Source organism: Artibeus jamaicensis, unplaced genomic scaffold (assembly GCF_021234435.1).
Source record: "Artibeus jamaicensis isolate MK-2021 breed Jamaican fruit bat unplaced genomic scaffold, CSHL_Jam_final contig_482, whole genome shotgun sequence".
NCBI lineage: Eukaryota > Metazoa > Chordata > Mammalia > Chiroptera > Phyllostomidae > Artibeus > Artibeus jamaicensis.
The window spans coordinates 14,716,572-14,729,691 of record NW_026521857.1 but is presented as its reverse complement, the minus strand read 5'-3'; the positions used below and the strand labels follow the sequence as shown (position 1 = coordinate 14,729,691).

General features: G+C 39.2%; 2 protein-coding genes across 2 annotated transcripts in view; one reads left to right on the top strand and one right to left on the bottom strand.

The window, feature by feature from the left end:
* The window catches only part of DIPK1A (divergent protein kinase domain 1A), a 120,524-nt gene that overhangs the window by 44,066 nt on the left and 63,338 nt on the right, over nt 1-13,120 (bottom strand). The window lies entirely within an intron of this gene.
* On the top strand, nt 7,011-7,461 carry LOC119061472 (60S ribosomal protein L27-like). The gene has a single exon (XM_037162030.2). It carries the CDS (start codon nt 7,011-7,013, stop codon nt 7,419-7,421), a length of 411 nt encoding a protein of 136 aa, XP_037017925.2. The 3' UTR covers nt 7,422-7,461.

Here is a 13,120-nt window from a genome sequence, read left to right as displayed (position 1 = left end):
CAAGGACCTACATCCAAGACTACTCTATCCAGCAAAGCTTTCACTTAGACTAGAAGGGAAGATAAAGTGCTTCTCAGATCAGGTCAAGTTAAAGGAGTTCATCATCACCAAGCCCTTATAATATGAAATGTTAAAGGGACTTACCTAAGAAAAAGAAGAAAATCAAAACTAGGAACAGTAAAATGACAACAAACTCACAACTGTCAACAACTGAACCTAAAAAAAAAAAACCCAGAAACTAAGCTAACAATTAGAACAGGAACAGAATCCCAGAAATGGAGATCACAGGGAGGGTTATCAGCAGGAATAGGGGAAAAGGTACAGGGAATAAGAAGCATAAATGGTAGGTATAAAATAGACAGGGGAGGCTAAGAATAGTATAGGAAATGGAGAAGCCAAAGAACCTATATATATGACCCATGGATATGAACTAAGGGTGGGGGGAATGTGTGTGAGAGGGGAGGTGTAGGGCAGAGGGGAATAAAGGGGGTGGGGAATGGTAATAGATAATCAACAATATAGTGTGCAGTTGGAGTTCTTGCACTTTAGACACTGCTTGGGGAAGAACAGATCCCTGGTAGTACACAGATCCCAGGAGAATAAATGACATTGTAACCCATCTGAACCAAACCCATGGCCTGGAGCCAAGCCTACCCTAGAAAAGCAGAATCCCAACTCACCTATGGATGTATGACTAAGAAATAAATGTTCACTGTATGCCACTGAGTTTGGGGGCAACTTATTAGACAGCATTGCTGTAATGGCCAACAGGTACTAGAGGGGATTACTATTATCTCCGTACACGAAGTCTATGAGTAGGAAACTATTCATTAGTTTACAGATGGAGAAACTGGGAAACATATGGAAATTAAGCAAATCTACACTAGCAGTAAGCAGAAGAACCAGGATTTGAATTGAAGCAACCTGGCTTCAAAGTCTGTACTTGCTCTACTCAACTGCCTATTGTATTAAACAATGTAAATATTTGCCTGAGTAGTTGATGATTTCTTCAAGACAGATTTTAGTCAGTGAAATTTCTAGGTCAAAGGGTACACAGTTTTAAAAGATATATGATACATAATGTTACACTACTTTCCAAAAAGACTGCAACAACTAACATTCACTGGTTTTTCAAATGCACTTCTTTTTACTCTGCAGCATCCAATTTTATAATCAATTACAGTTTTAATTTCATTTCTTTGACAGTGGCGTTGGCTTTTCTGCATACTCTGAATTTTTAGCACTAGATTTGGTAAAAGCTTTAGTATACCTAGACCAGTGGAGAACTGAATAAAGCAGGTGAATAATAACCTCAGGGTTTCTAAAATGCAGAATTTCATGGATGTATCTAGAAGTTTATTTCGAAGTGATTACGAGATGCCGGAGAGCTAGTCAAATTTTAAAGTACTCCCAACACAGTGCTGACCTCTCTCAAATTCAGATATCTCAAGAGCTGCTGTGTTTGATTACTTTAGGCCTGACCTAGAATAATTAGAAGCACTGAGGAATCTAAGCTTCAGGTTATGTGGGTTTAAGGAATGAGAAATGATGGCGTTATACTGCCCGTATCAGTCTCTTAGAGAAGAGAGAAATCACGGAAGCACTCCTCTTTGGAAAAGACATCACCAATGTCTATCTATCCAGCAGTTTTAAATAAATTATTATTTTAGAATAGCCTAAAAGTCTGTTTGGAATGGTATGATCCTAATTTGAAAATATTATGAATCATGCAAACCAAATGGCCATCTCTAATTTTGGAATTTCTCAGATAGGTGTTAATCTACATTGTCTTCCTATTTCTCTTTTAAGTTCTAAAGAAAGCTAAAAACAAAACAAAGCTTCAGAGGCCAATGACAGCTATTTTGATCACAGCAATTTTTAAAAATATTTTATTTATTTATTTTTAGAGAGGAGAAGGGAAGGAGAAAGAGAGAGAGAGAAACATCAATGTGTGGTTGCCTCTCATGTGGCCCCCACTGGGGACCTGGACTGCAACCCAGGCATGTGCCCCAACTGGGAATTGAACTAGTGACCCTTTGCTTCACAGGTTCAAGCAAAGGGTCACTGAGCCACACCAGCCGGGGTGTCTATTCAGGTTTTTTATCACAGCAATTTTTATACAGCAAAGAAAAGGAGCTGACAGAAAGAAAATGCACTGAACTGAGACAGTCTCTGAATGAAAATGTTTTTGCTGACATTGTGGGAAGAGAGGCACTACCACACTGGCAATTATTTACTGCAACCCAAGTACTTAGAGAAATAATAGGCTTCAGTTTGCTGTAGGGGGAAATGCTGAAAAGTAACTACCTACAAATCCTCATGAAAACATTCTAGCAGAATTGCCTATGGTATTCGATATCACGACTACCTTGTAACTTATGTTTGAAGTGACTGTTGCTACTGATCTTAAATGTAGTAGTACCCCTGCCCCTTATCTGTGTTTCTGCTTTCTGTTTCATTTCTCTATGGCCAGGCACTGTATGGAAACATTAAATGCAAAATTTCTGAAATAAACAACTCCTAAGTTTTTAACAGCAAGCCGTTCAGAGTAGTGTGATATTGTAAAACCTTGCACCACCCACTCTGGGACGTGTCCACATGGGACATGAATCTTGCCCAGCACCTCATGCCGTCTCTGCTGCCAGCATGTTAGTGACTTGGTGGCTGAAATGGTGATCATTTCAACTGTCATGTCATTGCAGCGCTTGTTTTCAAGTAACCCTTACTTTACTTAAAAATGACCCCAAAGTTCAAGAGTAGTGATGCTGGCAATTTAGATTATGCCAAACAGAAGCTGTAAAGTGCTTCCTTTAAGTGAAAAAGTGAAAGTTCTTGATTTAAGGAAAAAAATCATACACTTAGGTTGGTATGCTCAACCGTCCTTACAAATCTATCCACGAAATTGTGAAGAAAGTTAAATTTGTGCTAGTTTGGCTGTCACAACTCAAAGTGCAAAAGCTAAGGCCACAGTGCATGGTAAGTGCTCAGTGAACATGGAAAAAAGCATTAACTTTGTGAGTTGAAGATATGAACAAAAAATGTGCCCAACTGACAGCAGCCTGTTTCTCCAGAAAGCACTGAGTTCATGCAAAGACTTCAGCAACAGACCCCCTGAAAGGAGTGACCCCAAGACAGGATGTCACTGACTTTTTACTACAAGTCAGGGGTGGTTACACAGACTCATGAACAGGTTTAGACTGAAAAATATAAGAATTACTAGAGGGAGAGACAATATTCATATAACTTTTATTAGTATATTGTTATAATTGTTCTATTTTATTATTAGTTGTTAATCTCTCACTGGGTCTAATCTATAAATTAAACTTTACTATAGTTGTGAATGCATAGGGAAAAATAGAATACATAGGATTGGGTACTATCCAAATTTCAGACATCTTTGGGGGGGTCTTGGAAATTATCCCCTGCTAACAAGGGGGAACTACTCTGTGCCACACATACCTGTAAGCAGAATAAAGTGTTACTGTATTTTACAGTCATGCCCAAATAACAACATCCAGGTCAGTGATGGACCACATATACGATGGCAGTTCCATAAAACCATAACAGAGCCGAAGAATTCCTATCACCTAGTGACGTTGTAGTTGCCCTAACTTTGCGGTACAAAGCATCACTCATATAATTTTGGTGATGTTAGTGCAAACAAACCTATCATGTTGCCAGTCATAAAAAATACAGCACACACAATTATATGCAGTACATACTATTTGATAATGATGGCAAGTGTGACTAATCACTGACTTAGTATTTACTATACTTATACTTTTCATCATTTTCGAGTGCTTTACTTATTGAAAAAAAGAGATTTTTGTAAAACTGTGTGCCATGTTATCCCAGCAGTAGCCTCATACATCTCATGTTTACTGCATCTCTTGATTACATCCTTTTCTCGTGTTTGATTTAACTTCGTATTGTTTTGTACAGTAACATGCTGTACAGGATTGCACTGTAGAAGCAGGAGGCTATACCATACTGCCAGGTGCACAGTAGGCTACACCACGTAGGTCTGTGTGAGTGCACTTTAGGATGTTTGTGCACAATGACCAAAGAGCCTAACGATGCCTTTTTCAGAATGCAGCCCATCATTAAATGGCACATGGCTATATACCAAGCACTAAACTAATCTGACACTACTTTAAGAATTTATTTTCTATTCCACCACCTATTAATTCCTGAAATTTCTAGTTATTATTAAATGGATCATCATAACACATTATCTACTAAATATTTAGATCAGAGATTATATCTTAGGTGAGTAATTAGCAACTGCATAGGAGCACAGGTTATTCAGAGATGGAAGAACCCGTGTAGATTACAGCTGAAATCTGCAACTTTGTAACTGAGGCCTCAAATGGTCTGGGATTTGTCACCTATACCCCAGTTAGTAACTTCTGTGATCTTGGACAAGTTACTAAACTTTCTTGAGCTTTAGCATCTTTATAAAGTGCAGATGTGGAAATTAAACAAAATCATGGGCAAAAGAAAAAAATATACCTAGAAGTTCCTATTCATGCGAGCATAATAATGTGTACAATGTTAATAGCGACACATATCAGGCATGTACTCTCAAAAAATTTCCCCGTAGATACACAATGACAAAAAAGTGCAAATATCAGTGAAATGTTATGTGGGAACTGGTAGTGTTCTTTCCCCCAAAGTAAGTGTCAGTCCTAGCACTCTTGCTCTCTTCACTATATTATGGGTCTCTATCCAAAATCTTATTACCCCAAAGCAGCCTACCTGTGAAGATAAAGAGCTGAGTTACCTGTATGAAACCTAAATTACCTCTTATCCTCAAGAGGTCCCTCCTGTAGAGGTTTGGGAGTCACAAGGAAGGCTCACAGGAGTCACAGCAAAAGTACTGTAATAGAAACCATGGGAGTAGATGCTATCGCTACAGAAAAAAATTCAGAGGGAGAAAAAAGCTTTAGGACTGAGCCCTGGGAATCTTCACTATTTTACAACTGGTTGAAAAAAAGAAGAACTGGTATAGGAGAGCATGGAGGAGAAAACAGAAGAAAAACATAAAAATGTAGTAATGAACTCATGGAAAGAGGATTTCAAAAATCAAAAAGGGGTCAATGATCATCAAATGCTGCTGAGAGGTGACAAAGTGGAGAACTGAAAACGTCCCCTGGATTCAGTGACACAGAAGTCCTGTTGACCTTGACAAGAACAACGTCATGGGAAACAAGCCAGACTGGAGTAGGTTGAAGTGTAGGAGGTGTGCAAATAAAGACAACCAAGTAAACATCTCAAGATAAATCTGACTATGAAGGGGAAGAAAGACATGGGGCATTAGCTGGGCTTGAGACAGAGGGTTTGGGTTTGTTTGTTTGTTTTCTAACTAAGAAACTAGCACATATTCCAGTGTGGACAGGAAATCTGTAGAGGTAGACTGAAGAAAGTATGGTATTGACAGATTAACAGCACAAGGTTCCTGAGAAGGTTAGAGGGAAGGGGGTCCAGAGTAGAGATGAAGAGACAGTGACTCTGCTGTACCTAGAGGAAAAAAAGAAAGGATGGATGCACATGTGTGTATCTGAGGGTGGGGAGTCGGGGTCATTCTATCAGATGACTTCTATTTTCTCTGTCTTTGAGAGTAAAGGGAGAGAGAAACCTGCAGAAAATCACTGTAACCTAAATTCATTTTTTCCAGTTAATTTTAAATGATAAAACATTTCAAATACAAAGAAAAATATCTGTATAGAGATAATATTAAAAGGTAGCTCTGTATCCACCACTAAATGTACTCAGTTACCAACAGTTTGCTGTATCAATTTAAAACTTTTTTAAGATGAAATAAAATGTTGCAAACAGACTTAAACCCTCTCCCCTTATATTCTTCATCATCCCCTTCATCCTCTCAGGAAATCATCATATACAAATCTGTTTCTATCATTCCCTTGTATATTTCTGTATTTTTATTACATAAGTACCAAGTTATGTATAGTACAAAGGGGTTTCCCCAAAATGGAATTTATTTTTAAAAATTGTGCATTTATTCTGACATGTTTAAACTTTAGTCATCTTTAAAGTACCCCCTATTTGATACAATACACGTATACAGACACTTCCCCCCTGCTCAAAACAGTTTTTGAACTCATCAATTTTGATGCCTTTTTGTGCTTCTGCCATTTGTTGCTTCACCTCTTCCACATCAGCAAAATGTTTCTGTTGGAGGACGTTTTTCATCCAGGGAAACAACAACAAAAAAACTTGCTTGGGTTTAGATTAGGTGAACAGGGAGAGTGGGGCATTAGGGTCATGCCATTTTTGGTCAAAAATTGCTGAACACTCAGCATGTTGTGGGCAGGTATGCTTGTAAATCACCCATCATGAAATGGGCAAACATGTTGAAAGAGTTAAAAAAAAAATTCACTGAAGCCAAACACAACCTCTCACAACACCACCAGCTGATACACTGATACAGGTGAGTTCCCAGAACACTCACCTAGTGGGGAAGACTGCACTACAAAGGACCTGACCTCCAGAAGATCATTCTGGGGATTTTTTGGGTTCCCCCCTCGTACATGGTGCTATGTGCTTTATACTGAGTCACAATGATAAAATAAAAGCCGCATACCAATGTGAGCTGCCCAAGAAAGCACACACACTAAAAGCAAACAGAACTAAGCACTGGTGGTTCTCTGACTGCACTCGCAGTTTGATCGGGGTAAAGAACAAGCTCAGATTTGCAGACGTTCCATTGGTAAGATGTGTTGTTCTGCTACGAATTCTCTTGAAAGGAAGGGGTAGGATTGATTCCTCCTTGCCTCGAGCCTAGAGAGAGTGGGCCTTTGCAGAACAACTGGCTAGCTCAAAGCATATATATACATCCAGGAGTTTGGGAAGAGAAGAAGCCCCAAATGAAAATATGCTAATTATTTGCTGTAGGTGGCAGAATATAGGTAACTCAGATTTCAACAAGCTGCAAACTAAGCACCCTCAGAAAGTACAATAGGCTCTAGGCCGTAGTGGCTGCTGTCGAAATGGGCGAGTTTATGAAACCCAGGAAGGTGGTGCTGGTCCTGGCTGGATGCTACTCTGGACGCAAAGTGGTCATCGTGAAGACCATTGACAATGGCACGTCAGACCACCCCTACAGCCATGCTCTGGTGGCTGGAATTGACCGCTATCCCCGCAAATTGACAGCAGCCATGGGCAAGAAGAAAATCGCCAAGATGTCTAAGATCAAGTCTTTTGTGAAAGTTTATAACTACAATCACCTCATGCCCACAAGATACTCTGTGGATATCCCCTTGGACAAAACTGTCATCAACAAGGACATCATCAGAGACCCTGCTCTGAAATGCAAGGCCCAACAGGAGGCCAAGGTCAAGTTCAAAGAGAGGTACAAGACCAGCAAGAACAAATGGTTCTTCCAGAAGCTGCAGTTTTAAATCTTTTTTGTTTCTGTCATTAAAAAAATCAAAAAAGGAAAAAAAAAGTACAATAGGATAATTTCTTCTTTCTTTATATATACTTTATTGATTATACTATTACAGTTATCCCATTTTTTTCTTCCCTTTATTCCCACCTGCCCTAACCCTGCCTCCCAACAGCATTCCTCCCCACCCTTAGTTCACGTTGAACTATGTAAGTTCTTTGGCTTTTCCACTTCCCATACTATTCTTAACCTCCCCTGTCTATTTTGTACCAGCCATTTATACTTCTTATTCCCTGTGCCTTTACTCCCATTCTCCCCCCTTCCTCTCTCCACCTCCCCGCTGATAACCCTCCATGTGACCTTCCTTTCTAGGATTCTGTTCTAGTTATTTGCTTACTTTGCTTTTGTTTTTTAAGGTTCAGTTGTTGATAGCTGTAAGTTTGTTGTGATTTTACTGTCCATAGTTTTGATCTTCTTCTTAGGTAAGTCCCTTTAACATTTCATACTATAAAGGCTTGGTGATAATGAACTCCTTTAACTTGACCTGATCTCAGAAGCACTTTATCTGCCCTTCTAGTCTAAGTGAAAGCTTTGCTGGATAGAGTAGTCTTGGATGTAGGTCCTTGCCTTTCATGACTTGGAATACTTCCTTCCAGCCCCTTCTTGCCTGCAAGGTTTCTTTTGAGAAATCAGCTGACAGTCTTATGGAAACTGCTTTGTAGGTACCTGTCTCCTTTCCTCTTGCTGCTTTTAAGATTCTCTCCTTTTCTTTAATCTTGGGTAATGTAATCATGATGTGCCTTGGTGTGTGCTTCCTTGGGTCCACCTTGTTTGGGACTCTGAGCTTCCTGTATTTCCTAGAAGTCTATTTCCTTGGCCAGATTGGAGTTCTTCATTACTGTTTCAAGTTTTCGATTTCTTGCTGTTTTTCTCCTTATGGCACCCCCATGAATCATGGGTGTTGGAATGTTCAAAGTTGTCCCAGAGGTTCCTAAGGCTCTCCTCCTTTTATTTGAATTCTTGTTTCTTAATTCTGTTCTGGTTGAATGTTTATTTCTTCCTTCTGCTCCAAGTTGTTGATTTGAGTCCCAGTTTCCTTCCCTTCACTGTTGGTTCCCTGTACATTTCTCTTCATTTCCTTTGCATAGCCTTCACTTTTTCCTCCATTTTGCAGTCACACTCAACCATTTCTATGAGCACCTTGATCACCAGTGTTTTGAACTCTGCATCTGATAGGTGCCAACCTATCTCTTCATCATTTAGTTCTGTTTTGGAGCTTTGACCTGTCCTTTCATTAGGGCCATATTTGTGTGTGTGTGTGTGTGTGTGTGTGTGTGTGTGTGTGCACACATGTGTGTGTGTGTGTGTGTGTGTGTGTGAGCACAACTGTTATGTTTTAAAGGACAGAGCCTTAGGTATTCTCAGGGCAGGGCCACCCAGGTCACTGCATTGTGGTGCTGTATTTGGGGGAGGGGGTCTAAGAGGGAACAATGCCATCTGCTGGTTTCTCAGCTGGCTTTCATTCACTTCCCCTGCTACCTCAGGGCCCAAGCAAATTGGGCCCTTTTGGTGCTGATTCCTGGGTGGGTGGGTTTGTGTATATTCTAGGACCCTGTGGGTCTCTCCACCAAACTCTCCTGTGAGCTTGGATTTTTTGCCTGTCAACACAGCCCCCACCGGTTTTTACCGCCAGAGGTTTAGAGCCTTTATTTCCCTGGGCTGCAACCCTGTGTTTCGCAGTCTGTTTCACTCCCCAGTTGTTCTCCCAGTTCATCCCCATGCAAATGTGGAACTGTCCTCTCCTCCCTGGCTGCCCGTCTCACCCCTCCTACTGGTCTGAATTAATGTTTCTTCTTTAACTCTTTGGTTGTTGGACTTCCATACAGTTTGATTTTCTGGCACTTTTGGTTATTTTTTGTTTTAAAATTTGTTGTTGTCCTTTTTGTTGTGTCAGGAGACAAAGTGTATCTACCTACACCTCCATCTTGACTGGAAGTTGGATAATTTCTTTGCATATTTTTTTCAATAACAACAATCATTTTAGCTGACTTGACTTCTAAAATTAGAAGAAAAAATATGACTGGGTCATGCTTTAGTTGAAACCTCATTTACAAAAAATAAGTAATGAATGAGTACATTAGATCAGAGCTTATAAAGCACTTCAGTCTCATCCTAGCAAAGCATTCCCTTTACACAGTCTATATAACTGAAATAGAAATCTTTGTGTTCTTTGTACCAAACAAATCATGAGTGGTCAGGCAGGTCAAATAGTTAAGAAATGGGGCAGGACTCCTTCAACCTGAATAAGAGCCAAAGGCAAGCTCCTTTTTGTTCAAAGTTCTTGTTCATTCGGAGCAAGTACATACTTGGTTTGGTCAAACATTCTTTATTCAACATGTGGGTGTTTGAAAAATTTTATCAGTACTTTGCTCTTAAAATTCTCACCTAACCACAAATCCTGTGTGCCACAAAGGAATTTAAAGGGCTCTTAATTATTTACCATAAAAATTATAATTTAATATTTCTTAAAGTACAAATCCATTGATCTTTTGAGTTAGAATCAGCGGATATAATTTTTTAACAGCAGGTTCCCTGGACCTACCTCCAGACCTACTGAATCAGAATTGTTAGGTGATGAAGCCTGGGAATATGCAATTTTGAAGTCTCCCACATTATTCACGTTACACTGAAGAAAAAAGGGCTATCTATAAATAATAACCTTTCATGAAAACACTGTCTAGTTATATAAAATAAGATTATTTTGAACAACTAATTCCTCTCAATAGGACCAGGACTGGAATACATCATTTAAGGTACCTACTATTCTATTAGTTCATTAAACAATAAATAATTTATTAATAAATAACAAAAACTGCCCTGGCCAGATAGTGCAATTGATTAGAGCATCATCCCCATATACCAAGGTTGCAAGTTTGATCCCCAGTCAGGGCATATACAAGATTCAGCCAATGGATGTATAAATAAGTGGGACAACAAATTGATGTTTCTTTCTCTCTCTCAAATCAATGGATAAATTTAAAAATAGATAACAAAAATTATTATTAACAAAAGAAATATGCTATACTCTTTAAAATATTAACCAATAATTTAGTTTTTTAACATATTGTATTGGTTATGCTATTACAGTTATCACAATTTTTGCCTCCTGGCCTCCCCCCACTGGTATCCCTATCCCCTCTAGCAATCCACTACCTCAGTTCATGTCCATGGGTCATGCACATAAGTTCTTTGGCTTCTCCATTTTCTATATATCCCCCTGTTCTTAATATCCCCCTGGATGTTTATTATCTACCTGTTTGAGCTTCTTAATCACTGAAACTTTTCCCTTATTCTCCCCCTTTCCCCTCCCAACTGAAAAGCCTCCAAATCATCTCCATAGCTATGATTCTGTTCCTGTTCTGGTTGTTTACTTAGTTTGTTATTTAGATTCAATTATTGATAGTTGTGAATTTATTGCCACTTTAATGTTCATCATTTTAATATATTTTTACCTATATAATTCCCTTTAGCATTTCATATAATAAGGGCTTGGTGATAATGATGAACTCCTTTAGCTTAACCTTGTCTGGAAAGTACTTTACTTCCCCTTCCATTCTAAGTCATAGCTTTGCTGGATAAAGTAATCTTGGTTGTAGGTCCTTGCTTTCATCACTTTGAATACCTCTTCCCAGTCCCTGCTAGCCTGAAAAGTTTCTTTTGAGAAATCTGCTGACAGTCTTATACGAACCTTTGTAAGTAACTCTGCTTTTTTCTTGCTGCTTTTAAGATTTTCTCTTTACCTTTAACCTTTGGCATTTTAATTATAATGTATCTTGGTGTGATCCTCTTTGGGTCCAACTTGTTTGAGACTCTCTGTTCTTAGAGACATTTTCTTTCATTATTTTTTCAAGTAAGTTTTCGACTTCTTGCTCTTCCTCTTCTCTTTCTGGTACTCCTATGACTTTGATGTTGGTACATTTAAAGTTGTCCCAGAGTTTCCTATGCCAATATCATTTTTTAATTATTTTTTCTTCCTGCTATTCTGATTGAATGCTTTGGCCTTCCCTGTGCACCAAATAGTTGACTTGATTATCAACTTCATCCTCTCCACTGTAGGCTCCCTGTAGATTTCTCTTTATTTCTCATAGTGTAACCTTCATTTCTTCCCCTATATTTTTGCCATACTCAAAGAGTTCTTTGAACATCCTGATCACCAGTGTTTTAAATCCTGCATCTGATAGGTTGCTTATCACCATTTACTTCTTTTTCTGGGGTTTTGTTCTGCCCTTTTATTTGGGCCATATTTCTTTGTCTCCACAATTTGGCAGCCTTCCTGTGTTGTTTTTCTGCATATTAGTTACGGCTGCTTTGATTCCCTGTCTTAGAAATGGCACCTATATATTGTGTGGCACAGAGCCTTAGGTAATCACTAGGGTGAAGCAACCCACCACATCTTTGTGGCTATGTGTGGGGGAAGGTGTCAGAGATGGCACTATGCCCCTGCCTGGCTTCTAGAAGTTTGCCCAGCACTCACCCGGTTTTCACTCACTTCACCCACTTTCCATACGTGACTAGTGCCCTTTCAGCTTTTGCCCTGGTGCTGAATCTCAGAGTGGGTTGGCGTATGTTCTGAGTTTGTGAGGGATCTTTAAACAGACTCTCTGGAAAATCTGGAAGTTTCTTCTGCTGGCCCAACCCCCACTGGATTTTATAGACAGAAGCTATAAGGAGTTATCTTACCAGAGCTGGAACCCTGGGCTGGGTGATCTGGCCTGGAGCTAAGACAGCTCATTCGCAAGGTATCCCTCCACAATTTTATCCACCAAACTTGAGTGTGGGAACACACATTCCACTGCTGCACTGCAACCACATCTCTGCACCTCTCCACCTACCTCTGCCACTACACCCCTCCTAACCGTCTGGATAAATGTGGCTTCTTTAAATCCTTGGTTGTCAGACTTCCATACAGCCTGATTTTCTGAAAATTCTGGTTGTTACTTGTTTTGAGATGCAGTTGTTATTCTCTCTGTAGTTGCATAAGGAGGCAATGTGTATCTACCCACACCTCCATCTTGACCAGAATTCTCCAAACCTCATTTTATTGTACTTTGCAGATATTTTATTTTTTTTTCAAATTGAAGTTTTGTGGCTACCTTGCAATGGAGAAGATTATTGGCACCATTTTTCCAACAGCATTTGCTTACTTTATGTCTCAGTATCACATTTTGGTAATTCTTGTAATAATTCGAATTTTATCATTTTATTATATTTACTACTATAATCATTTTAGGGTGCTGTGAACCATGCCCATATAAGAACTAAACTTAATCAGTAAATGTTGCATGTATTCTGCTTGCTCCACCAGCTACACCCCCTAACCTTGGGCTTCCTTATTCCCTGAAACACAGCAAATTGAAATTAGGCCAATTAATAACCCTAAAATGGCCTCTAAGTGTTCAATGAGAAGAAGTTGCATAGCTTTCACTTTAAGTCAAAGCTAGAAATGATTAAACTTAGTGAAGAAGACATGTTGAAAGCCAACATAGGCCAAAAGCTAGGATTCCTGTGCCAAACAATTAGCAAAGTTATGAATGCAAAGGAAAAGTTGTTGAAAGAAATAAAAAGTGCTACTCCAGTGACCATACAAATGATAAGAAAGCAAAACAGCCTTATTACTAATATGGAGCAAGAATTAGTAGTCTGGATAAAAGA